Below are 24,397 nucleotides of genomic sequence, written 5' to 3' on the forward strand. Positions count from 1 at the left end.
GAGCGGCCGGAGGGGGGCACTGGGGCTCCTGCAGGCCTTCTGAAAGGAGATTAGCCTCATTTCCCCCCTGTGGATCGGCGACGGATAGTAGGTCCCTCTGGGGGGCGGAGCCCGACTCGCCGACGGGACGGGCGAAGACGCGGGCTCGTGGGTGGCTGCCACGTTACTGTGGCCTCATTGGCTCCCCAGTTCCCGGAATGCCCACCCACAGGAAGGAGGTCGCTGAAGGCAGTGCCCCCGAAAGAGCGCAGGGATTGGGTTTCTGAAACTACAAATCCAGCATGCAGAGCGGCACATCACGTGGCCCTCTCTGCCCTTACGGAAGGGAAAGACTTTTGAAGGGTTGTGGCAGTCATTTTATGTTAGGAAGCGTTTGGGTAGGGGCCGAAGATGTTCACAATTGCTCTTTTGGGCCAGTCAACCACCAAGTTGGGTTTAAGTGTGGTAGTTTCCAAAAACTCTGGGCGCGGTTATGCTCACCCAGAACATGACCTCACACAGCTCCTTGTACTTGTCGAAAAACTTGCTTCAAAACCCACTTTGGGACTTAGTCCCTGCTATTTTACCATTCACTTTTCCTTCCCTTCTGTAATCTTACCGTGCTTACCGCAGTATGAATGCACGCTCTGTTGTATACTCTGGTTTTCAACTTTTCTTTACCTAGTTTCCCAAGTAACAATATAGTCTCTGTGAGCAACCACTGTGTTGCACTTATTTGGATATAGCTCCCCAACGCTGCTGCAGGGCTAAGTGCTCGACAAATAATGGTCGTGACAGTGAGACAGCGTCACAGCAGCACCAAAGTGGGAAATAATATGTGCAGCGGCCTGGGGTTTCGTCTCCCTTTTCTAGAAACTTTCAGAAAAGTCTGGGTAGTTGTTAGGTGCCCTCACAGAACTATTCAGATCTTCACACACACTTGGTGTTCCAGTCTACTACATACATACTTCAGTACTGTCTCACACCCCAAAGTACATTTTTCCAAAACGTGGCTCTATGGCATTATTAAACATCGTAAAAATTAATTTTTAAAGGTTAACATAGGAATTCCTGGTCTTCGCAGCTCATATTGTAGGAAAGCATGGCTCTGTTTCTATAGCTAACCTGCAGTTTGGGCTCTGCATGAGGTGCTGACCTAGGCTTGGGGTTATGCATGGCCACTGGCATTAACTTGTCCTTCCTTGCACTGAAGTCACTGCGTGCTGGCTGCAGGGCCTCGACAGACAGTTTGCATGTAACATAAATGCCATTGGCTATTTCTAATCTTCACTCCTTAATCCAGACCATCTCAATCAGGTGGAGGTTCTTCTAGATAAAATCGTTGCACTGACAAATATGATCTTCCAAACAATTCTCCTCCCCTTCATTCTTTGGGTCTGCCAAGCCTTCTCTGATCATAAATCTTCTGCTACTGAAGCCACTGAGAAAAATGTTTACCAAACTGTTTTCCAAGTAGTCATCTCAACATGAGAAACAAATTCTAAAATAGCATAAAAACAGCCTTCCTCACCCATGCTACCACTTCTGAAAGAATAAAAAACAAGCTTGATGGATAAAATGCTCTCAATATGAAGTTTTTCTCTCATAGGATCTTAAACGGTTTTTCTGCTCTCGCTTACCAGTTGGGGTGTGGAGGGAAGTCATTAAGTAGCAGTTGAATGTGATAGAAAAAAACACACCCAGCCGGTCACGTCCGGATTGGCAGCTGTTTTTGTGGCCAATATATGCCCTTTTGAGTTTATATGGCCCATCACGGATATACCTTCTGTCTCTATAGATGTTCCTCATTAGTAGAACAGAATTACAAAGCTACTATTTCAAAGTTGTTAGGCAGGGCAGATCCTAACTTCCTACTGTTATACCGTCCAAGGACCACAGCAATACTGGAACCAGTGTCAGTGATGAACGTCCAAATTCTGCCAGGAGTATGTATTTTATAGAAATATTTATCTGTTAGGGGAAAGGAGGGAGAAAGATCGATGTGCAAGAGAAGCATTGATCTGTTGCCTCTTGCACGCCCCCAACTGGGGGACCTGGCCCGCAACCCAGGGAACTGAACCAGCAGCTTCTCTGTCTGCAGGCTGGTTGGTGCTCAGTCTACTGAGCCACACACCAGCCAGGGCAGGAATATTTCTTTTTAACGCGACCCACAGGAGAAGGCAATGTTCAGCCCAAAGGAATGAATGCCAAAGTATCAGACACTATTTCCATTCACTGGAGGCTTGAATCCTATCAAAGTTAGACCTAGCCAGGTTCTGAGTTACAAATGAGCCAGAGGAGATAAAAACCAGACAAAATCCAAACAAGCAAAATTAGTCAAGAAAGGTAAGACATTTTATTTTACATACAAAAAGGGTGCAAACTGAGTCCTTTCCTCCCCAAACTGGGGAAGAGGTATACTTAAAGATCACATTTGTGTTTTCCATGGTGCCCTAGGAAATGGGCTACTCTGAGATAGCAACATCAAGATCCGTTTTCCATTTTCTCCAAAGAAGGCTACTTCCTCTGCGGAGTTTTTCCTAATGATGTAACAAATCTCTGTCCTGGAGGAATAATTTCAAATACACTTGAAATTGACATTCATGTTTTAAAATACTACAAGTTTCATTTTCACAGCTGAGCTTTGTGACCAGTGCCAGAGTTTATGAAACAACATTACACATCTATAAGGTAAAAAAAAAAAAAAAGCATTTAACAATGATCAGACACATCCACACATCAATTAAAACTGATTTCCACAGCTGATTTATACATTATCTAGTCTTAAAAAAATTGCAACCAACATCCCAACATCTTTTTAAAAGTACAATGGGTGAAGATGAAAGAAACAAACAAAATAATAATATAATAAATTAGAGCATGTAATATATCCAATGGGAATCGATGAATCAACATTATTTTCCATTGGGGGCTTTTATAATATTTTTGGTTTCATCTTTATCTTTTTCTGCTGTTTACTCTTCTGCTTGATAAATGGGGCTCATTCCCAGAGCCAGCTTGCCATGACATTAATTTGAGAAGCTCACTTGTTATTTGTTTACATCCTACAATATTCAGGAACACGTGGTCCCAGCAGCCTGGGCTGAGTTTTTATGGAAGTGAAGCGTGCACAAATGAGCACACACACAAGTACACAAACGCAATCACACACAACCATCTGTAAATATACTTCCCCCCAAAGAAATGGCTCATCTTTCCTGAGACATTCCTAACAGATTGATAAGCCTCTTAAAAAAAGCTTTCGGTGCAAGGGCTGGACTGGGATTTGGTCTGGAGCTCATGACGAGGAACACTGAAAATGTCTCACCTGCCCTGAAAGAGGGGGTTTCTGGGCACGGGGGGCAGTAAGCACAGCTGTCCTGGGGGTTAACGGGTCGGCTGCACTGCACCCTCTTTTATTACCATGGACAACCCTCTGCGCTGAGACTTTGAAGGTGGTGATGGCACCGGAAAGATGACTGTGAGGAGTAAAGAAAGAAACTAGTAAATAAACTGCCCACTGAACTGAGGTTTCTTAGTAACATCAAGTTTGGTAATCAAACTAGAAATATATGGAGTACACATTCACTTTTCTTTGTAAGCTGATCTACAAATACTGGAGTGGACTTCCTGGTTGCTTTTTGAAGAAATATGTTACTACTGTCTATATCCAGGGAACCTACTTACTATTTTGAATACGATGAAGAAACCTATCCTTTTGCACTTAGTCATCTGCAAAAGCATCTAGGGAAAACATGTTCTTAGGACTGCTTGATTGATCAGACTTCCAGGATTTCTTACTTGTGGCTAAAAAACTGCTCAAAACTCTGCAAGCCCTCAGAAGGGCCAAGGTTTCCTCTTTCCTTATTCAGATACAAAATCAACACCACTACCCCCCCCCACCAAAACAAAACCTTGGGAATCCCACTTTGATTCCTACCAACCCATTATGGGGAAGACTGGGAGTCACTGTCCATCAACCTCCAGAAGAACTTGCCCCGAGCCCTGGAACAGGCAAAAGCAAGAACCCCAGAGACAAGTGCCTGTTACTTACACGGCCAAAGCAGATGCTGTGCCTAGTTATTCTGGCTCCCTAAGCGTTTCTGGAATTCATCTGCCCACCCCGGGGCAATGTGGGGATGGTGGCAGTGACTGGCAAAGGCAATGTTGGCTATATGGCGCTGCAAGCTCCCAGTCTGAGAAACTCTGGCCCTAACGTGGTGGCTTCGACACTGGAGATAACGTCAGGGCAGCTCACTGGGAAGAGGAAATGGGTTTAGATATGAGTATGGAAAAGGTAACTGGGACACAGGAGGCATGTGGACTGGGGAGAGATGTCAGAAAAATGATCAAGTTCTTTTGAGAAGATGCTGTTTAGGCTGCTATGGAATTACTTATTTTTTAAAAATGCAGGCCATGCTTGCTCACTGGAAAGGGGTACATACAGAGTTATCTCTTTTGCATAAAAAGTTAAGGCTATGATCTTTAGTAACCACTCTGATATAACAAACCATCACTGCATATTTTTAACATTAAAAGTGATTACTAACAGAATCAACACTGAATATGTACTACCAGTATACATTTCCACTGAACTAAGCTGGAAGTTACTTTAAAGGCAACACACACCTCTTTTGGCTAATGGCAGGGGCTATTTCTATGTACTTGGACTTCACTGGAAACTAACAGGCATTCAGCACTTCCACAGTAAACGCCAGGATCCTGCTGTCTTCTGCGGCCCCCGCATTCCAAAGTGGAGCTCTAACTGGAGGCCAGCCTGGTCACCTAGCTGTCTCGACTGTTTGCTCCCGAAAGACCCAAACAGCAGCAGAGCGGTAAGTGTAAGTGCGCAAGTAAGCCAGTGAGGAAAGCACTCTGGCTGCTGGCTCTTGCTGCCCGCCCTTGCACAGCAGTCTGGGGTGAGGTCAGTGGGCACCACCAAGTATGCACCGCAAACAACCAACCCTTACATGCTGACTTTACAGCCACAAGTCACGCTCTGGTCACAAGCAAAGGACCCTTTGTGTCTGGGTGGATTCCTGGCCTGCCTGCCTCAGCCTGCTCAGGATGCAATGCCTGAAGGACTGTAGGACTTGGGAGGACTCTCAATGGAGTAATATTATGGGTTTGTTTTTTTTTTTAATGAACAGATGCTGTTAGTGCTTAACTCAGAAGTAACTGCATCAATCCCAAAGAACAAGCTCTCCAGGCATCATGGTTGTGAAAATGAAGAAAGCTCAAACCCTACCAGGCAAGTGGATCTGGATGGGTGGAGGGCGCGCCCAACCCCACGGACCTGGCTGAGGCAGACAGCTAAGCAACTACAGCAACAGAGCAGAGGAGGGAGCCCTGAGGTGCTGGTGGGAATACAAATCATGGCCAAATTACTCCTTAGGTATTCATTTATTTTAATTTTAAAGAAAATCACAGTAGGATTTCTCAGGGGTCTGGGACCACCTTGGAGTGCCAGACGGGCTTGGGGCTCTTCACCTCTGTCACGAAAATCAAATCTCTAGTAAGAGATTTGTGGGGGACACAGAAAACAATGCATTAGGAAGGGCCCCCAAAACTGCTCAGGTTCAACCCCTCAAAAGCTAGCCTTTAAAAAATTTAAGACCAAAGAAGTCACAACCCAGCTGCAAGGGGGGCTTGCCCCGCAACCGCAGCCGAGCTGGTCACTGCCTTTGCTCTCCTGTGGAGGCGGGGGCGGGAGGCACTTAGTGGGTGTGGAGTGCCAGAGGCTACGGGCTCTGCCACCGTTTCTCCTCGCCCTCCCTCGGGGGGCAAGGCTCTTTCTACACGGGTATGAAAAAGTTTCTGTACAGGAAGTTAAAGTCACCCAAATACCAATTAAGAAACTAAGTTTCCGTGATTACAGCTTAATTACTAGATAATGTCAAGGAAACAAATTCTAATATTCAAAATCCTTGTGGGGAAGGGGGTGTGACACCCTCTGCTGAGTTCTGTGTACAGGAAAATTTCTTTTAAAGAAATAGAAGATTACAATCTTTATATAAGCTAAGTGGGTCTGAAGCCAGGAAAATATTTCCTGCCCGAGGCCTGACAAGACAGGGGAAGCCCAGGATCTGTTTTATGGAGGAGCTGCTGCTCCTTCTGCTCTGTATACCAGCAAGCACCCCACACCTGCAGTCCAAATGACAGCCCGACACCTTGAGTCAGGGGCAGTGACTCCTGTGTCCTCAAACCCCCCAGACTAAGTCACCAGTCACTGTCCTGCGTGCTGTTTCCACTCCCAGATGCAAGACCTTGTTCCCTGATGCAAACAATCCTTTCTCCTCTATCGCATCTGGAATGTGAGGTCGCTGAATAAGCCACTGAACTCAAATGAAAACCGAGCACGTGAAGACTGCCTCCATACACTCCCAAGTTTCAAAGCAGTGAATGAGGAACCAAGACCCTTCACGGTGGTACACCACGTGACCACAGCGTGAGGGGAGGCAGAGTTTACTAGGGAGAACACGCTCTAGTGCGTGGCCATCTCATTTGCTAAGAATTTATGTCCAACAGAGAACATAATTTCAGAGCCTGCATTTCAGTCTCCTTTCCCTTGGAATTTTCCAGCACCAACTAATCTTACCCTCCTGTTCCCTACAGCCCCATGCACTGGGTCCTCAGCCGGCTACTGTGGACCTGCTCGGAGAAAGTCTGCAGGTGCTTGGTTACAGCCAAATGCTGTACCTCAGCTCCATACCAATTTTATTTCCTGGCCCTATAATGCCAAATCCTGAGTTCCCTTTGGCAGGTGGAAGGCAGGTTCACTTTCCTCCTCTTTTTGTCCACTAGTGGCAATATGGTGGTGGCTGCTTCATAACTAATTTTGTCCCCTAAGTCACTAAGGAGGTCGCATGGCTATCTAGTTGGAAGTCCCTGGCAGTGGAGGAAACAGATGTTGCAGATTTTTTTAGTTATCTCCTTCTCTGGGATGAACCGTCTCCTCAGCCCGTCTGGCTTGGACGACCCATCCCACGTGCTGGAGAGCTGGGCTGTGCAGACTGCGGGCGGATGAGGTCGAGAGGCTCTGGCAGGGACAGTGTTCACTAGCTGAGAAGATGAATGAAAATTCAAGTATGTTTCCTTGCCAACCTGAGTGTTTACTCAGAATGACACAGAGTTTGGCTTCTTCTCTTCTGGGTGCTGCTGACCCCACTCTTTCCACAGAGAATGTCCTCTGGACTCATGCTCTCTCTGAATGGCTTGGCTGGCCCTATCCCCTCAAAACAGAAAAAAATAAAACTCCCAATGTAACCAGACACAATATGCATCTGCCATGTTTTCTGTTAAAAAAAAAAAAAAGAAAAAAAAAACAGAAATAAAAACAAAAAGTGCAATAAAGTCAGTTTTTTTCCTTTGCTCAGAACAATTTGCATTGTTCTACCACTGACTGGAGAATAGAGTTCGTTTGTCAAGAAAGCTAAGAACGCCAACACACGGGGACAGTAGACTGCAGACTTCTCACAGCTTGTGTCCTACAGTGTCACTGCACAGGAGGGAGGGAGGGAGGAACCCGCACCCCTTGGCCGGCCGGGGATGGAGGCTGTGCAGGCGCAGAGGAGGAGCGACACATGCTGCCAAATATACCTGGCAGGTGGAGAAGGTTCTTTTCCAGCTCAAGCCTGCCATCTTCCTCCTACCTTCTTGGCTGCACCCCCAGCCTCTTGAGCTCCTTCAACAGACAAAGCCTTCACACTCACTAGCTTTAGTGCTGGAGAGGATTGAGGGTGGGGCCGGAACCAGGAGTAAACTAATGGGAGGAAGGAGAGTAGTAGTCCTTGAGTTTTTGTGAATGACACCTTCACTGTAAACAATAGGAAGGAGAGTCAACCAGGTGGCCCCAAGGGCAAGCAGTGGAGAGGAGCAGCAGCTCTGGGACCTGCTCAGAGCTTTAGGCAGGTGGGGACAGCCACTGACCCACTGGGCCCTGGTGCCCCACACTGGCTCCCTTGGGGGGCATCTGTTTTCTTGGTTTTGGTTTGGATCTCCACCCTCCCCAACAGGGGAGTCCTTTCCAATGAAAATGGCAGGAGCTGCAGGTGCAATCGAGTCAGAGTCCCCAAGGCCTGAGGACTCCTGGGAGGCACTGGTCACTTGTGGCGCTGAGCGGTCTTCTTCCTTTTCCTCTTAAAGAAACAGCAGCACCTGAAGCACAAGGAACATTGCAAGTCAGTGTAAGAGGCCTGCGGCTTCTGATAGACTTCTGCCTGCTTCTGCTTATTGCAGGGGGTGGAATTTTCTCCCTGACACCCACCCGCGGGCCGCCCACCATCTACAGTGCACATCCGAAGGCGGCAGGCAGTGTCTGTCAGGAAAGCCAAGAGAAATAGCTGCTGCATTTCACTCTGCAGCTACCAAACCTAATTATCAAAACGCTGCAGGCTAGGCAGGGCAGAAACAAGCATTTTTGGAAGGAGAATGAAGAAAGCTTATTTCCTAGTCTAACACCCTGCCCAGATGCCCCCTCCTTCCATAGAACCAAGGCTGGGAGTCCTCAGGGCTGCATAATAGGCTGCATTGTCTGCCCCTTGATACAGAGGGCAAAATTCTCTAATGCAACTGCAGTGGTCAGCAGGTATGCAGGCTAAACTAAGGCAAACAAATCCCATGGAGAATATAATGTTTGAAACTCTAGGAGGATCTCATGATGCTACCAATGAAGGCATAAGGATTCTCTCTATTCCCAGCCCTGCTCCCACAGGGCTACCTGGGGTAGGCAGAAGGAGCCCTAATAAGACGCATGAGACCGGATATCCGGACTGAAATCAGCACACCCCACTCTTCATCCAGAGAAGATCAATGCCACAGCTCAGGAGCAGATTGAGAGGAGGCATCAGGTGGCAGGTCCTCCTCAACTTAGCTTCCGACACTGCAGCTGCTGTGCCAGACGGGGTGACAGGGCTGGCCCTGTTCAGGGTGGTGGCTGGGGTCTGCTCCTTTCATGAGCCCTCCCAGTACTGCTTGCTGGGCAACAGCCATAGCTCTGGCACATCCCTAAGCCCGAGTGTCCCCTCCCTACTCCTGCCTCTGGAATAGGAAGTACCCCTTGCTCGGGCAGTGACTAGTCCACAGCGGGTGGTGAGGGCGGCAGCATGGCTGCTGCAGAAGACACGTCCTTTCCAGGACGCTGACATGTGGGAAATGAGAATGTGAGGGGCAGAAGGTGATGGATGAGTCAAAGATGTGTGATGGGGGAGGGAGTAAAGTTGGAAGTATAACTCAGATTCGCTGGGCTCTTGAAAGAAAAATGTTTCTGAGAAAACAATCTTTGAGTCGCTTTTCCAGTCCTTCCAGGTTTAATGCCAGGAATATTCACATGGAAATAAAGAACTGTTGCCTACTTCCTATACCCCTAAGTTCTCCACTGTAGCTAAGAACCCCTCCTTTTTCGGTCAGACCCCTCAGTATTTCCTACACCCACTGAGGCAGTTATTAAAAATTCAAAGAACGTTTCTTAGAATGCAAAAATAGACATCTGTGCAGACACGATGGGCTTTAACAGTATCTGAATGAATCAAACATGGATTTTGGAAACAAGAGCTTCTTAAGGGGGTGGTTTAAGCTTTTGTAAGAGTATTAATGACATTTGTGAAATACCATAATGGGTACGAACACAGGTACTAAACAAAGTGTCGTGTGTATTGGAGACTGAATGCATTCTTTTAAATAAAATGATCTTTATCTGGACACATATGCTTTAGAAGGCAGAGATTTTCCAAGTCGGATGTCCTGAGATCAGTACTGAATAGGGTAGGGCAGGCCCCACGGGAGCACCGGGACTTCAGTCAGGTACTGTCCCCACACCTGTGACTTGCAGAGGGCCGCCAACACTGAGGCCTGTTTCTGTTCTTACTCTTTTTAGAGGGTGCTAAGATGATGATTTTGTGTTTTTAAGTAAGAGCAACCATAACAAAGTTTGAAATGCTATTAGTATTTAGTCCACTTCAAATGACACAACTTCTTTTTCACCGCCTCTCAGGCGAGCCGTAAGAATGAATGTCTGCTTGTAAGCATGTCACAGCCTGATGTGCAGTGTCAAGCTCATCTGACTGAGGAGACTGTGAGCTGTGGCTTAGGGCCCCGTGTTAATTTTTGCTGGTTACTATAGTTAAAGCTTTAACAGTAGCAGAAGCTTTTAATAATTCTTTCCACAAGAAACAGGACCCGTGAAACTTGGTCAAAGCCAGACCAAACCCAGACTGGCTCCGTGCAGATGTCTTACTATCAGAGGAGAATGTAGGCACGTGATGAACTCTTTTTGGGTTGTAGGTTTCCTCCCAGCTGATTCCTTGATTGGATGACCAGAAGTTCCTAACATGCTGCAGACACTTGATCTATTCTCCCTGTTCACAAGCCACGAACTGCTCTTCCCCCAAGCCTCTGAGCCACTTACTTGCCTCTTCTACGAGGCTGCCAAGTGCTGCTGCAGGGACCACAGCCACAGCTCCAGCACATCCCCTCACTTCCGCCTTTGGAATAGGGCGCACCCCCCTCTTCTGGCAGTGACTAGTCCAGAAGTGGGTGACGAGGGCTTTGGCATGGCTGGTGCAAAAGATATGTCCTCTTACGGTGTCCTGGCTTTCTCCCTTCCGCCGCTCCTTTGCTATGCTTTTCTTCTTTGCTCTTCTTGTACATTCTTCCCCAGCTAAATATCTGGCTCACGTCCCACAGTATTCGTGAAGTCTTCCTTGACTATCCTGTCCACAGTGACCTCCCCGGAATAATGACGTAAGTACCCTGAAAAGCACGTGTCCTTTCAAGTCTGTGTGACTTACCTCTTCAGTGAGAAAGAACTAAAGCTCTCTGGGGGGGAGTGGGGGGGTGGGGGGTTGGGACTCTAGGAGATCCTAGAGTTCCAAGCACTGAGTTGGAGGAGCACACTATGGGCTCTGTATTTGCAGTGAGAATCACATGACTGACATCTTACAGGAAAAACCAGGCCACAACACCGTCAGATCACACAGACTCATGTCTGCTAAATAGGCCCAACGTATTTCTCAATACTGTGAGACTATAAAATCTATCTCCATGAAAACCATGTGCCACCTCCAATACATCCCTGCCCCTGGGAAACCCCACAGGCAACCTGGCTTAGGGCTGGGAGACCGGTGCCCAACCCAGTCACTGAAGATGAATAGAAACAAAGCAGTCCCAGAGCCCAGCAGGCCCTCATCACCACACAAAACAAAACCCCACGCATGCAGACAACATGGGAGAGGCACACTCTCAGACTGCAGCAGACCGACCTAGTGAGGGAGCACCTGGAAGGTCACAGGCAGTGTCCAGGAAGACAGCTGGGGAGGGGGCTCTGTCTCATAGCAAGAATGTGCCTCACCAAACGTGGCTTCTTTAGGGTTTCCCCCTGTGTGGACCTCAGGCTGTCCCTAAGAATGCATTCAAGGAACTTGGAAAAGAGAGGCTCCAATATCTCACTGGCCAAATCAGCCATTGGCCCACTACAGTCTCTTACAGGAAAGGGGGAAAAGACAATAAACAAAAAGTAAACAAAAACCCCAAGACAACAAAATATCCATCTCTCCCCCAAAGGAACACTTTTTTTTTTAAAGACTCATATTCTGAAGATGGAAGATCCAGCTGAATCAAAAAGTCACAGATTTTTTCAAAGCAGCAGATTTCCAGGTAGAGACCAAGCTGCAGAATGTGAGATATTCTGGCAACAACTGTCCGTGGGGTTGTGAGGAATAATCTAAACAACTGATGTAGGAATAAAGTTGTTCTCCCAACCCTGTCCCTATCTGTCGGATAACATCTGGTTGCACTAATCTGAGAAAACAATTCACTCATCCAGAAACAGAGAGACAATTTTGAACGCTGTGGGATAGATGCTGTTTTGACAGGAGGAGGCAGCAATGAGGTGAGTATGAAAGGAAGACAGAAGAGATTAAGTCTGGTACAGGCCTGCCCCATCCCACCTCACGGACCTAGTTCCCCAGTCTGGGCAGTTATGGCAAAGGTGGAAGCCATTCAGTGTTCCTACAGCATTTTGTTTGGCTTTGCCAATCCCGGCCTAGTCTGGTCTGCTCCCCTAGCATGTGGACTGGAGAGAGGGACTCACCACAGGTTGAGCATTTTCAGGCAGCTACACAGTGTGTAAAGAGAAAAACACAGAAAGGAAGAGAGAGAGAAAGAGATATTAGTCCACAGACGTGAGATGGAAGCGACTCCCTGTGAGCCATGCAAACATGCAGTATGTCGTGTCTGTGTTTAGTTCTTCCTCTGTCAGGGTAGGGTGAGTAGGCCCAGGCCACTTGGTCCCCACATGGAAGTGGGGGGGGGGCAGGTCCCTGATAGAAGCATCATGATGGGAGCTGGATCTTGGCGAGGGTAAGGCCCAACAGAAAGAGCTCATGGGTGCCCCTTTCCTGGGCACGTTCCAGGAAGGTAACGGAGAAGGAGCAAATGATCCTGCCTGTAAGAATTCAATCAAACCCCAAAGCTAAGCCATTTGGTACCTACATGAAGTCTTAGTGTGCAATCTGTAAAGCTAACCTCCCACCTATTTGGAGGGAAAGAGAGGTCCTGAGGTTTTCTGCAAGGCTAACGTGCCTGACCAAGGTAGCGAGCAGTTAGCTCTTCTTCTAAGGGGGAAACGAGGCCCAGGAGACACTTTATCTGTGAGGACAGGACTCAGAGTGAGGAGGGTCACTGCTCTCAATTCAGGTACAACTTCCAGAGAAGGGCCCAATCCTATGTTTGTTAATTTTCAGGGGAAATGAGTCCTGTATTTGCTAAAGTCAGGGGATAACCAAAAATTCCTAAAGTCAACCAAAAGGCAGCCTTGCCTCACTACCCTTCTAATCAAGTTTAAACAAGGACAAGTGTCCTACAGCCAGAGAAAAAGGAAATTAGATGCTCATTTTATAAATGAAACAAAAACTAAGACCCTGAATTTCTCTCCTCCTTTACACAAAACAAGCTGGGTGAGGAAACCCAAATTAAGAGCTTGGAAGTGAAGGTTTCAGAGTCTGCCCAGTACCTTAGCTGAATCTTAATACAGTAAACAGCCCCTTTTTTCACAAGCAGAATGCAGGAACAAATGACACCACAGCTGCATGTAATGGGGGGTTGTTTGGGGCGCTTGTGCTGCTCTACTCTAGCTGTGACTTCTTCCCATGAAAACGAGCAAGCAGGTGAACCCAAGGCTCCGCCTTCCTCTCCCCCTCAATACACACAGAAGGTCGAGAAGAAAAACACAGCTGTGCCCTGAAAGCTCCCTGGGCAAGATGGGCCGGTAGCTCATGAAATCACTAGGGCAGTCAGCACACAAAATGACCTGAGCTATATAAGCTTTTGGATGACACTCGGCCAAATACAATCGCTCTCTTCTGGTTTCTACATCTTGAAGGCTCAGATCTAAGACTGGTGGCGAAGAGACACAGCAGTCCCTTTTTGCTAAATGGGGAGACGTTAATCTCACTTTACATCCTAGAGTTTAGGTGATACCAAAGCAGAATACACTAGCTTGGAATCTCTTTGTGTGAGTGACTCCCTATCTTATACACAGGACACAAACACCACACTCACATACACAATTAATGTACACATTTACTGAAATGAAATGAGATGAATGGGTTCAGAAGATAAATGTGTGTAGGGCATACTATAAGATTAAAGCCCATTCCATCTTGGTATTTAAAGTACGTTATTAAAACCAGAGCTAAACTTCTAGCCTTCAAAGTAACAGCCATGATGGTGAACTGAAAGTGAGGTTGGGTGGGAATGGGTGCAGCCATCTTTCGAACCCACACAATGTTTGGATCAGACCACGCCGAGGGCAGTGGTTCCTGACCCTGGCTATACATTCCAGTCACCTCGACTTCGCACATTCCCGATGCTCAGGTCATACTCAGACAGATCAGAGCAGAATCTCTGGGGCCAGGATCCAGGCATTCGTATTTTCTAACAAGCGCCAGGTGACTCCAAATTGCAGCCAAGGCTGAGAACCCACAGTGAAGGAGCACCGCATTGTTTACTTGGGAGAGTAAGAGTTTTGTCATGGAAACTGAAAAACTGAATACCATTAAAATCTCCAAAGTACCTGAGAACAGGAAGCATGTTTCCTTACTGAAAATAGTCTCTTCCTGGCATTAAAAACTCCCCCTGCCATCCTTACGTAGACGGAGGCCTTATATAAACTGGGGGAGGAACATTTGAAGCTGCCTATATTCAGCAGGGACTTGACAGGATAGAGTCCAAGTCATCCTCACTTGCTTTTATCTACTGGGTAACAATCCTCAAGTCCTGGCTTTCTAAGAAAAGGACCTTTGGAAAGTAACATGAGCCCAGCACGCGGATGGGCAGCAGGGACTGCCACACACAGTGTGTCTGGAAGGAAGAAGAAAGCAGGTCTTGACTGGCCTCACTGCCTGACATCTAGAGGTGTAAGCAGGTTCTGGCTTGTAGTTAGGTTATGTGGAAGCTCAAGAGACCACTTAGGATACAATTTCACCCCATAAATATGTTGTCTGCCTCTGAGAACAGGACACTGGGATAGCCTGAATGTCTCAAAGGATTTACAAGATAAACATCTGCATCAGGCTTGGCAGCAGTTACTGATTGGTAAAAGGACTTCTCTCTTCCTACCTCATTTCTTCTTGCAGGTTAAACCTGGATCTGAATTTGGGATGGGGCAAAAAGGAAACAAAGTGATAGAAATGCTGCTTTTGTAGTAGAATCAGCAGTTACTTCACCTTCCACCCCATATTCTCAGAGTTTAAACACAGAGCATGCAGAGAGCACCAAGGGGCTGGTGGTATGGACGGGGCAAGACACACACATGCAAGAGCAGCAGAAAAGGCAGCGGGGTAATCTCCTCGACCTCTTGGGATTAGTGTGATTTCCTTTCCTTTCCAAGACCCTTTCACTCATAGGCACAAAGGGTATTTTTCTTGCCTGACATATTTGAGTCCCTCTGAATCCAGAGTCACTGAAGTGAGAACAAAATGGCCCTGAAACCCTTGCTCCAGGACTATACAGGCAGAGTGGTTAGCCGAGAACCAGAAATTCCATGCTGTGCAGCACAGCTGGGCTTACTGCTGAGACACGCAGATTGTTCTGTGTCCCACAGGGAGCAAGAAGCTCCAGGGTGCCAAGAGCCTCACGACTACTATTTATTGTAGGTCTTCTACCACGATTCTCTTAGTTCACTATGTCTTCTTCCCCATATGAACCAGAAAAACATGACTGTCTCCCAGAAATCACAACTAAAGAAGGGGAGCAGCAGCCTTAGGGTTCCATGCAAAAAATAAAATGTTCAAAACAAGAAAGCTGTGGACACAAGCATGAGGAATGCAGTCTGAGATGAGCAGCACACAGAGAGGAAGAGACAGATAAAAGATTTTTCAGTCTCTGAGAGCCCCCATGAAAGATGAACGTACTTAGCTTCCTCCACTACCTCCACCTCGGCGTGAGCTGTGATTGGTGCATTGGAGTGGGCTCCCGTGGGGTCATCGACATTCAGCTCTCCATTGGTTGAGCTAACCACCTGAAACAGAAAGACAGAGTGTGACAGACACCATGACAACAGGAGCCTCCTGCCGGTGCCAGAGAAAAGGCCACTAACGGAGAGCTGGTCTCTAGCTTAGGTACTAGTCAGGCAGTATCTGGAATGTGTGTTTTCCTGGGTTGAGTGGCCAACTGTCCTAATTCAGGAAAGGTGCCCAGACCCTATCATGTGAGAACATAAAGTTCAATTGTGTAATCCTATGATAGTCACTGAAGGCCTACGCTGTGTCAGGGACTCTACTACAGTGCGTGCGTGTATTTTGGGTATGTGTAAATTTAATCCTCACAAAAAACCCTATGCAATAGGCCATACTACTCTAATTGTGCTCCTCTTAACTTACTGTACTGTAATTGTATATCGACTCAGTGATGATGCTAAAAAAAACTCTACAAAGGAAATCAATAGTGGGCATTAGAAACTATAAGCAATCAAACTTTCCTTCAGAAATTTCTTCATGGCTTTGACCATCGGTTTGAAATTACTCAAATAACAAGACTGCCATGTCCTCTCTGGTGAGAGGGCGGACAGTAAGGAAACGCTTTCCTTTGGAAGACCAGTCGTATTTCAACAACCTTTATTTCAGGTTCAGTGTCATTCCATGTCTCACTGATGGTCCCCGAATTGTAACTGAAGGTTCTCACTCCTGTCATCTGGTTAATGTGGACCCGAACAGGCTTCTCTTGCTTGTGCAGCTGCTTCTGCCACCTGGCTTCATTTCCAGCACATGATTCCTGTTTATGTGGGTGCTGGGGAGTGGGAAAAGGGACCCCGCTGCACAAACCACTCTGCTGTTAAGGATCTTGGCTGAAACATGGGAGAGAACCACAAAATAGAATAAATGGTTCAGATAGCATATGCACTTGGGTAAGTAACTTTATTTAGCTGAGACTGTTTCTTATAGGTTGATGTGAAAATTATACAAGGAAATGTGTAAGGCAGTGTCTGGTACAGTACCTGGTGCACAGTAACAGAGGCAGCATAGCACAGTAAGTAAGAAATGGGCTCTGGACTTAGTCAGCCCTGGGTTGGAACCCTAGCTCCACTACTTACTTGCTGTGGGTCTTTGGGCAAGATCCTCAATCTTTCTGTGCCTGAGCTTCCTAATCTGTAAAATTCAGACACAGTGTTGCTTACCTAATTTGGTTACTATGCAGACAATCTACAGAAAGTGCTTAGGCCTGGGCCATGGTACATAGCAATGGCTCAATAAATATTCATATTACTGTTATTCTCCCTTTATAAGTGTTTACTTTTTTAAATATACTTTATTGATTATGCTATTACAGTTGCCCCATTTCATTCCCCTCCACATAAATATTTATTCTTATCTCCCTCTAGCTCTGGGGTCTTTATCAGCACTTAATTTGTAGAAATTTCCTGCATAGTCATAGAGAGGAAGGTGGGAGGAAATGCTTAGTATAAACAGTCTTTAGGGTATTTATTCAAAGAAGAAAGGGCAGACAAGGTTAAGTACAACACTAATTAGCAGTGTATGCCTACCATTACTACTAAATTAGAAATATTTATTGTCCTTATTAATAAATACATGCTTTAAAAATGAAAACGATGCTGTATGGTTTAAGAAACCTACAACATTAAATTTGGACTTACCCAAGGGAGACCCAAATTTCTGCTAGCGATCCAATTTAGCATCTCTGATTAATGGAACCATCCGATCTTACTTATTTCTTGATATGATATAATAAATACTGTATAACATTATCTATGTAGTAATCTTGCCACAAGAAGTTTTTTCTGAATCTAAGTGTGATGAAAACAAGCTGACAAATCCAAACCGTGGGACATTCTATAGGACAAAAAGGCTGGACTCTTCAAATAACAAATATGTCTTTAAAAAATCTTTTCTTAGCCCTGGCTGGCATAGCTCAGTGGACTGAGTGCGGGTTACGAACCAAAGCATTGCAGGTTCGATTCCCAGTCAGGGCACATGCCTGGGTTGCAGGCCACAGCCCCCAGCAACTGCACATTGATGTTTCTCTCTTTCTCCCTCCCTTCCCTCTCTAAAAGGAAATAAATTAGAAAAAAATCTTTTCTTTTTCCTTTTAAGACAGGGGTGACTTTTACAAATTAAAACAGATTAAGAATCTGAGACCAAGAGATTGAAAGAAACCAAAGAGGAATAATAGCCAAATGCAATGCATGAATACTGATGAAATCTGGAACACTGTAAAATTATTTTTGGGGACAACTGGAGGAAATATGGTATGAAGTGTACATTAGCTACTATAGAAGTATTATTAATTCTCTTGGCTATGAAAATAGTGTTTTGGTTACATGAGAGAATGTTTCTGGTCTTAGGAGATGCAGGCTGAAGTATTTTGATATAAAATGTAGCGATGACTGCAACTTACATTCAGATAGTTTGGCGAACACTCCCCTTACCCCTAAACCCTCACACACAGAATTAAAACAAATATGGTAAAATCTTAATAATTTGTTCATCTGGGTTAAGGACATACACAGGTTCACTGCATCTTGCTCACCGTCTCCCCAACTTTTCTGTAGATTTGAAAATTTCAAGATAGAAAGTTAGGGAAAAACCAGCAAAATCTAAAGGTTGAGGAGAAAGGATTTGCAGACTGGAGAACCACAGCTCCTCACCCCAATGCTGTCCTGTTAACTTCCTCAGCCTGCGGTTGCTTCTCGTGGGAACGTTCTGGCTGCACACTAGTGCTAGTGCTGTAAGATCACTCTGTGAGCGCAAGGATTAACAGGAGAAATCACAGCAAGTTTCCTAACAAACAATTCAGCAACTAGACAAGATGTTCAATAGAACATCTTGGCCTCTATTGACATGGACAAAGCAGGAGCCTGCACCACCACTGCGAATGACCTGGTGACTCTGGGTCATGGGACCTGCTTGTGGTGTTTCACACGTCTCACACTAATTTCTCCTTGCTGTGGAGGCCCACAAGTAATGTGCTCAGGCAGCTGAAGGAAGAGGTTATCCTCATTTTACAGACTAGACATCCTGTCTGTATCAGTGAGAATCTGGTCTCAAATGAATCAGGCATAAACCTTAATACCGGTTGCCTAAACTTAACTCCTGGGCCTTCAGAGCATCCACTTAATTATTTCAGAATGGAGGTGCAGTTTGTCAAGCCACTGAGCTGCCGCCTACATGTGCAGTGGAAAAAACAGTAGTGCAGGTGACCAAAGAGCTGGATTCCAGGCTTAGCTCATCCTCTGAGCCTTGGTTTCTCATTCTGTTTGGCTGTGCCAATAACCTTGGTCTTACCTACTTCATAATTACTAAGTACAATAATATCTAGGACAGCAATTGGGAAAAATTGTAAAAACCTTATAAATAAATTATTAGTGTTTTAAGCAGTGCTAATAAATTACTAGTATTTAAAAATATTTTTATACTTTTTCTACAGAATTTTAAAAATATAATATCATTTTTAGAAATTTATTTTCAGAGAGAGGGGAAGAGAAAAAGGGAGGGAGAAAAACATCAATGTGTGATTGTCTCTCATGCACCCCCTACTGGGGACTTGGCCTGCAACCCCGGCACGTGTCCTGACTAGGAACTGAATCCAAAGGGAATTGAACCCTTTGGTTCATAGGCCTGCACTCAATCCACTAAGCCACACCAGCCAGGGTAATATAATGTCATCTAAAAAAAATTTATATGTATATCTGGAATACTAGTATTTATTTTGTTGTAATCACTATTAAAATTAATCCCACACTCCTCTGCTTATATCACACAAGAATAAAGTAATTAATATTTTATGGGATTATCATTGAAAGAAGAGACTAAGGTGAAATATTTTAAACTATTTTGAATTTGAGTCTTTAAATGGGTAAAGACTTTAAAAAGGCAAACATGCCTTTTGAGAATCTCAAAAATTTGAGTTATCTGTCCCATTTTTCAAAATATTAATGGGAAGAAAAATCAGACCTGTGTACCAAAAGAAGAAGTATTTTAGCTGACAATTGACATTTCAATCATACTTCTCACAACTAACATATTCAGTAATTCTCTAGTTTCTCTAGCTATAATACTAAACTCAACAAGAATTATAAATAATTAAAAATTATAAAGATTTGAGCACAATAAATACTGACTAAATGTTATATGATATTCGTAAGGCCCTTGATTGGTCCTAGATATGTCTAGGTATTTCCTATATGCTTTATTTTTTATTTTTAAAGTATATTTTATTGATTATGCTATTACAGTTTTCCAATTTCTTCCTCCCCTTTATATACCTCTGCCCGGCACCCCTGCACCTTCCAGCATTCCCTTCCCCGCCACATACACACCTTAGTTCATGTCCATGGGTCATACGTACATATTCTTTGGCTTCTCCATTTCCCATACTATTCTTAACCTCCCCGTCTATTTTCTACCTACCAATTAAGCTTCTTATTCCCTGTACCTTTCCCCCCATTCTCCCTCTCCCCAGTGATAACCCTCCATGTGATCTCCATTTCTGTGATTCTTTTCCTGTTCTAGTTTTTCACTTAGTTTTTGTTTTTCTTTTTTTTTAGGTTCAGTGGTTGAAAGTTGTGTTTGTTGTCATTTTAGTGTTCATAGTTTTTGATAAGTCCCTATATCATTTCATATAATAAGAGCTTGGTGATGATGAACTCCTTTAACTTGACCTTATCTGGGAAGCACTTTACCTGCCCTTCCACTCTAAATGAAAGCTTTGCTGGATAGAGTAATCTTGGATGTAGGTCCTTGCCTTTCCTAACACTGAATACTTCTTTCCAGCCCCTTCTTGCCTGTAAGGTCTCTTTTGAGAAATCAGCTGATGATCTTATGGGAACTCCTTTGTAGGTAACTCTCTCCTTTTCTCTTGTTGCTTTGAAGATTCTTTCCTTATCTTACATCTTGGGTAACTCAATTACATGAGTCTTGGTGTGCTTTTTCCTGGGTACAACTTCTTTGGGATTCTCTGATTGTCCTGGACTTGTAAGTCTATTTCCTTTGTCAGATGGGGAAATTTTCCTTCATTATTTGTTCAAGTAAGTTTTCAATTTCTTGCCTTTCCTCTTCTCCTTCTGGCACCCCTATGATTCAGATGTTGGAATGTTTAAAAATGTCCTGGAGGTTCTTAAGCCTCTCCTCATTTTTTTGAATTCTTGTTTCTTCATTCTGTTCTTGTGGAATGTTTATTTCTTCCTTTTGCTTCAAATCATTGATTTGAGTCCTGGTTTCCTTCCCTTCACTGTTGGTTCCCTGTACATTTTTATTTCACTTTGTATAGACTTTACTTCTTCCTTTATTCCACGGCATACTCAACTGTTTCTGTGAGCACCCTGATTACCAGTGTGTTGAATTCTGCATCTGATAGGCTGGCTATCTCCTCCTTGCTTAGTTCTTTTTCTGGAGTTTTGATCTGCTCTTTGATTTGGGCCATATTTCTTTGTCTCGACACATCAGTTACCTTGTAAGGGGTGGAGCCTTAGGTATTCATCAGGGTGGGGCAACCCACCTTGCTGCATTGTGGCACTTTATATGGGGGAGGGGTCAGAGAGGGAACAACGCCATTTGTTACCTTGCTTGGTTCTCGCCCTACTTTCTGTCACTTCCCTCACTTCTCTCATGTGGACCGTGCCCTTTCAGGTGCTGATTCCCAGGTGGATGGGCTTGTGTACCTTCTAGGATCTCATGGGCCTCTCCAATGGACTCTCCCGTGAGACTGTTTCTCCCACCACCGCAACCCCACAGGTTTTGAGGCTTTATTTCCTACGCTGGAACCCTGGATTGTGTGGTTTGTCTTGCTCCCCAATTATTCCTCCTGGCATATTGGTACGCAAATGTGGGACCACCTGGTCCACCTGCCTCCGCCTTATTGCGTGTCCTCTCCATCCCAGCTTCCTGTCTCTGCCCCTCCTACTGGTCCAGATGAATGTTTCTTCTTTAATTCCTTGGTTGTCGACTTCCATGCAGTTTGATTTTCTGGCAGTTCTGGTTGGTTTTTGTTTTTAAATTGGTTGTTATCCTTCTTTTGGTTGTGCAAGGAAGTGAAGCGTACCTATCTATGCCTCCATCTTGGCTGGAACTAGATCACCTACAGGTATTTCCCATGTTTTAATTTAACCAACTTTAGAGTCATATTTCTGAATAACAAAAATATACTGTCTTCCTGAATTTGGGCCCCTACATATGGAACACCCATGGGAATACTGGAAGGATGGGAATGTAGGGGCCTGCCTGTTAAATAAGTTGGAATGGAAGTGTCCATGCTCTTCATCAGAGTGAACTTCTCTCACTTCAGAGCTCCGCACTCCTAACAGGTCATGGTATCTGCAGGTCATCAAGGTTACACCAAGCATGATTTGAACACACTACCCTTGGGAAGTGAGACAACTCAGAAATACCGGCATCTGCTGTGTTAGAGAAGGTACTACTGAACTGGTTTGCAAAAAAAGCATAACCTTTATCATCTTATAAAAGTTGGGGCTAAAATCAAAGAGGCAGACACAGTGAGGAACAGCGGAGTTTAACATAATATTAGGGAAGTGGCACAACTATCTGTCCCCTATCCAAACGTCAAAGAAGGCGGCAGAACTTAGTTTATAGGGAGTCAAGGAAGGCTGCCTTTTTTGAAAGTGCTGACAAAAACTTTGATTGCAATTCTAGTCTAAAGACACCCCCTCAGAGTGGACAGGAAACACCGTCCAAATGAGTACCCCTATGTTCTAAGAACACAAATCTAGTATACAAAACTGTCCAAATATGCCTGACTATGAAGTGTTTCCCTTTTAAAATTATTATCTATCTGTTTTTTCCAATTATAAAGTAAGCCTGTTTGTTATGAAAAAATTAGAACATTTAAAAAGACAACATAAAAATCACAAGTTTTCAGGGATATTATGTGGAAGTGACTAGTGGGAAATTTGATATATGTTCCCTGAGAACAAGGATATGCAAAGTATTTACATACAAGGACCGAGAGTAAATACACTAGGTTCTGGGGCTAGAGTCTGTGCCAGTGCTATTCAAGGCCACCACTGCAGCATGAAAGCAGCCGCAGACGGCATGTAAATAAATGGACGCGGCCGTGTTCTAATAACACTTCCTGCACAAAAACAGGCAGAGAGTGGGATTTGGTCCACTGGGTGTGTTTGCCTATCCCTCCTCTACATTATTCCTTTTTTCTTCTGCATACACTAATATATATGTGTTTGTGTATATTCTCTTTTATATTTTCCCATACATATATGAAAATAAATAAAAATGGGGCCAAATTTTACATACTGTTTTACAACCTGCTTTTTCCACAACATATCTCGGACATTCCTATAACACCCAGAGATCTTCTCTCTCCACTGTATGTGAGCATCGTATTTGTTTAGTTAATGCTGAACTGATGAATGTTAAGTTGGTTCTGATGTTCTGGTATTAGAAACAAGCCAGCAATAAACATTCTAGAGCTGCATTGTCTAATACAGTAGCTGCTAGCTGCATTGTGGCTATTAAGTACTTAAAACGTGGTTAGTCCAAATTGAGATGTTTCTTCTGTAAGTGTAAGATCCATGCTAGATTTCAAAGACTTAATTTAAAAAAAGGTAAAATATTTCTAATATTTTTTAGGAGATTTTATTTATTTACTTTTAGAGAGAGGGGAAGGGAGGGAGAAAACATCAGTGTGTGAGACAGTGACCTGTTGCCTCTCACGTGCCCCCTACTGGGGACCTGGCCTGCAACCCAGGCATGAGCTCTGAGTGGGAATCCAACCTGTGACCTTTCAGCTCAGAGGCTGGCACTCAATTCACCAAGCCACACCAGCCAGGGCTAGTTCTAGCATTTTGAATACTGACTACATGTTAGAACTATTTCAGATATACTGGGTCAAATATATTATTAAAATCAGTTTCACCTGTTTCTTTTTACTTTTTAAAATGTGGTTACTAGGAAATTTTAAATTATAATTGTGACTCATATTTCTCTTAACAGCCATGTTCTAGAACATATTTCTTTAGTATCCGTGCATTTCTGAGGGATATTTATCTGAAACTGGATTAACTAGATTGCAAAGTGTAGATGTTTAAGATTTTGATATTGCTAAATTACCCTCCAAAATAGTTGTAATTCACATTTCAACAGAAGGATAGGCTATTATAAAACTTACACGTTTTTGCTAATGTGACCAACAAAAACTAATGTTTATATATGTATTTTTAATTGTTACATTTTACTTTTATCAGAGTTATATAAGCACACTGCATAAAGAATTAGGTATTTCTACAAGGACTGTACAAAAAACAGCAGTCTCTTTCCCCTGTTCCACTATCTCCCATTCTTTGATAGCTGACTCTTTTTTTTTTTAATTACATATCTCTGAACAACATGCATTTTAAATCATCATTTTTGGTATTATAGCCAACTTTTCCATTCATCTATTCTCCCATTATAATTTAACCTGTACTTTTGACCAGATCAACTGGTAGTGTTTGCATCATGACTATTAAAAGTTATTTACACTGCATTATGGAGTACATTATGGCTATCTTTCCTTCTTTGTATAAGTTGTCTTCCTTGGAGTTAATTATCTTTTATTAAAATTTATTTTTACTTATCTTTATCTAAAAAAAAAGGTTTTATTTATTTTCAGAGAGAGGGGAAGGGAGGGAGAAAGAGAGGGCAAGAAACATCAATGTGAGAGAGGAACATCGATTGGCTGTCTCTTGCACACCCCCATCCAGGGACCTGGCCCACAACCCAGGCATGTGCCCTTACTGGGAATCGAACCAGCAACCTTTTGGTTCAAAAGCCAGTGCTCAATCCACTGAGCCACACCAGCCAGGGCTACTCAGCTTTTTATACATTAGTTACTTTCAAGTTATTCTGACATACTGGCATTCTAGTCAATCCATCATTTTGATAAAATTGCTCAT

General features: G+C 44.2%; 1 protein-coding gene across 3 annotated transcripts in view; it reads right to left on the reverse strand.

Moving 5' to 3' along the window:
- Window positions 1-2,312: 2,312 nt before the first annotated feature.
- Window positions 2,313-24,397, reverse strand: part of CSNK1G1 (casein kinase 1 gamma 1) — a 169,605-nt gene continuing 147,520 nt past the window's right edge. For 2 of the 3 annotated variants that reach the window (XM_036009090.1, XM_028505788.2), the window contains 2 exons: window positions 15,390-15,496; window positions 2,313-8,136 (listed from right to left, as the gene is read on the reverse strand). In XM_036009090.1, coding sequence (XP_035864983.1) covers window positions 8,082-8,136; window positions 15,390-15,496 — 162 coding nt within the window. In that variant the 3' untranslated portion in view covers window positions 2,313-8,081. Of the gene's footprint in view, window positions 8,137-15,389; window positions 15,497-16,074; window positions 16,322-24,397 lie in introns of those variants that run through there. The other variant, XM_028505791.2, reaches the window with a different exon arrangement.

This window comes from Phyllostomus discolor, chromosome 1, assembly GCF_004126475.2.
Source record: "Phyllostomus discolor isolate MPI-MPIP mPhyDis1 chromosome 1, mPhyDis1.pri.v3, whole genome shotgun sequence".
Taxonomy (NCBI): domain Eukaryota; kingdom Metazoa; phylum Chordata; class Mammalia; order Chiroptera; family Phyllostomidae; genus Phyllostomus; species Phyllostomus discolor.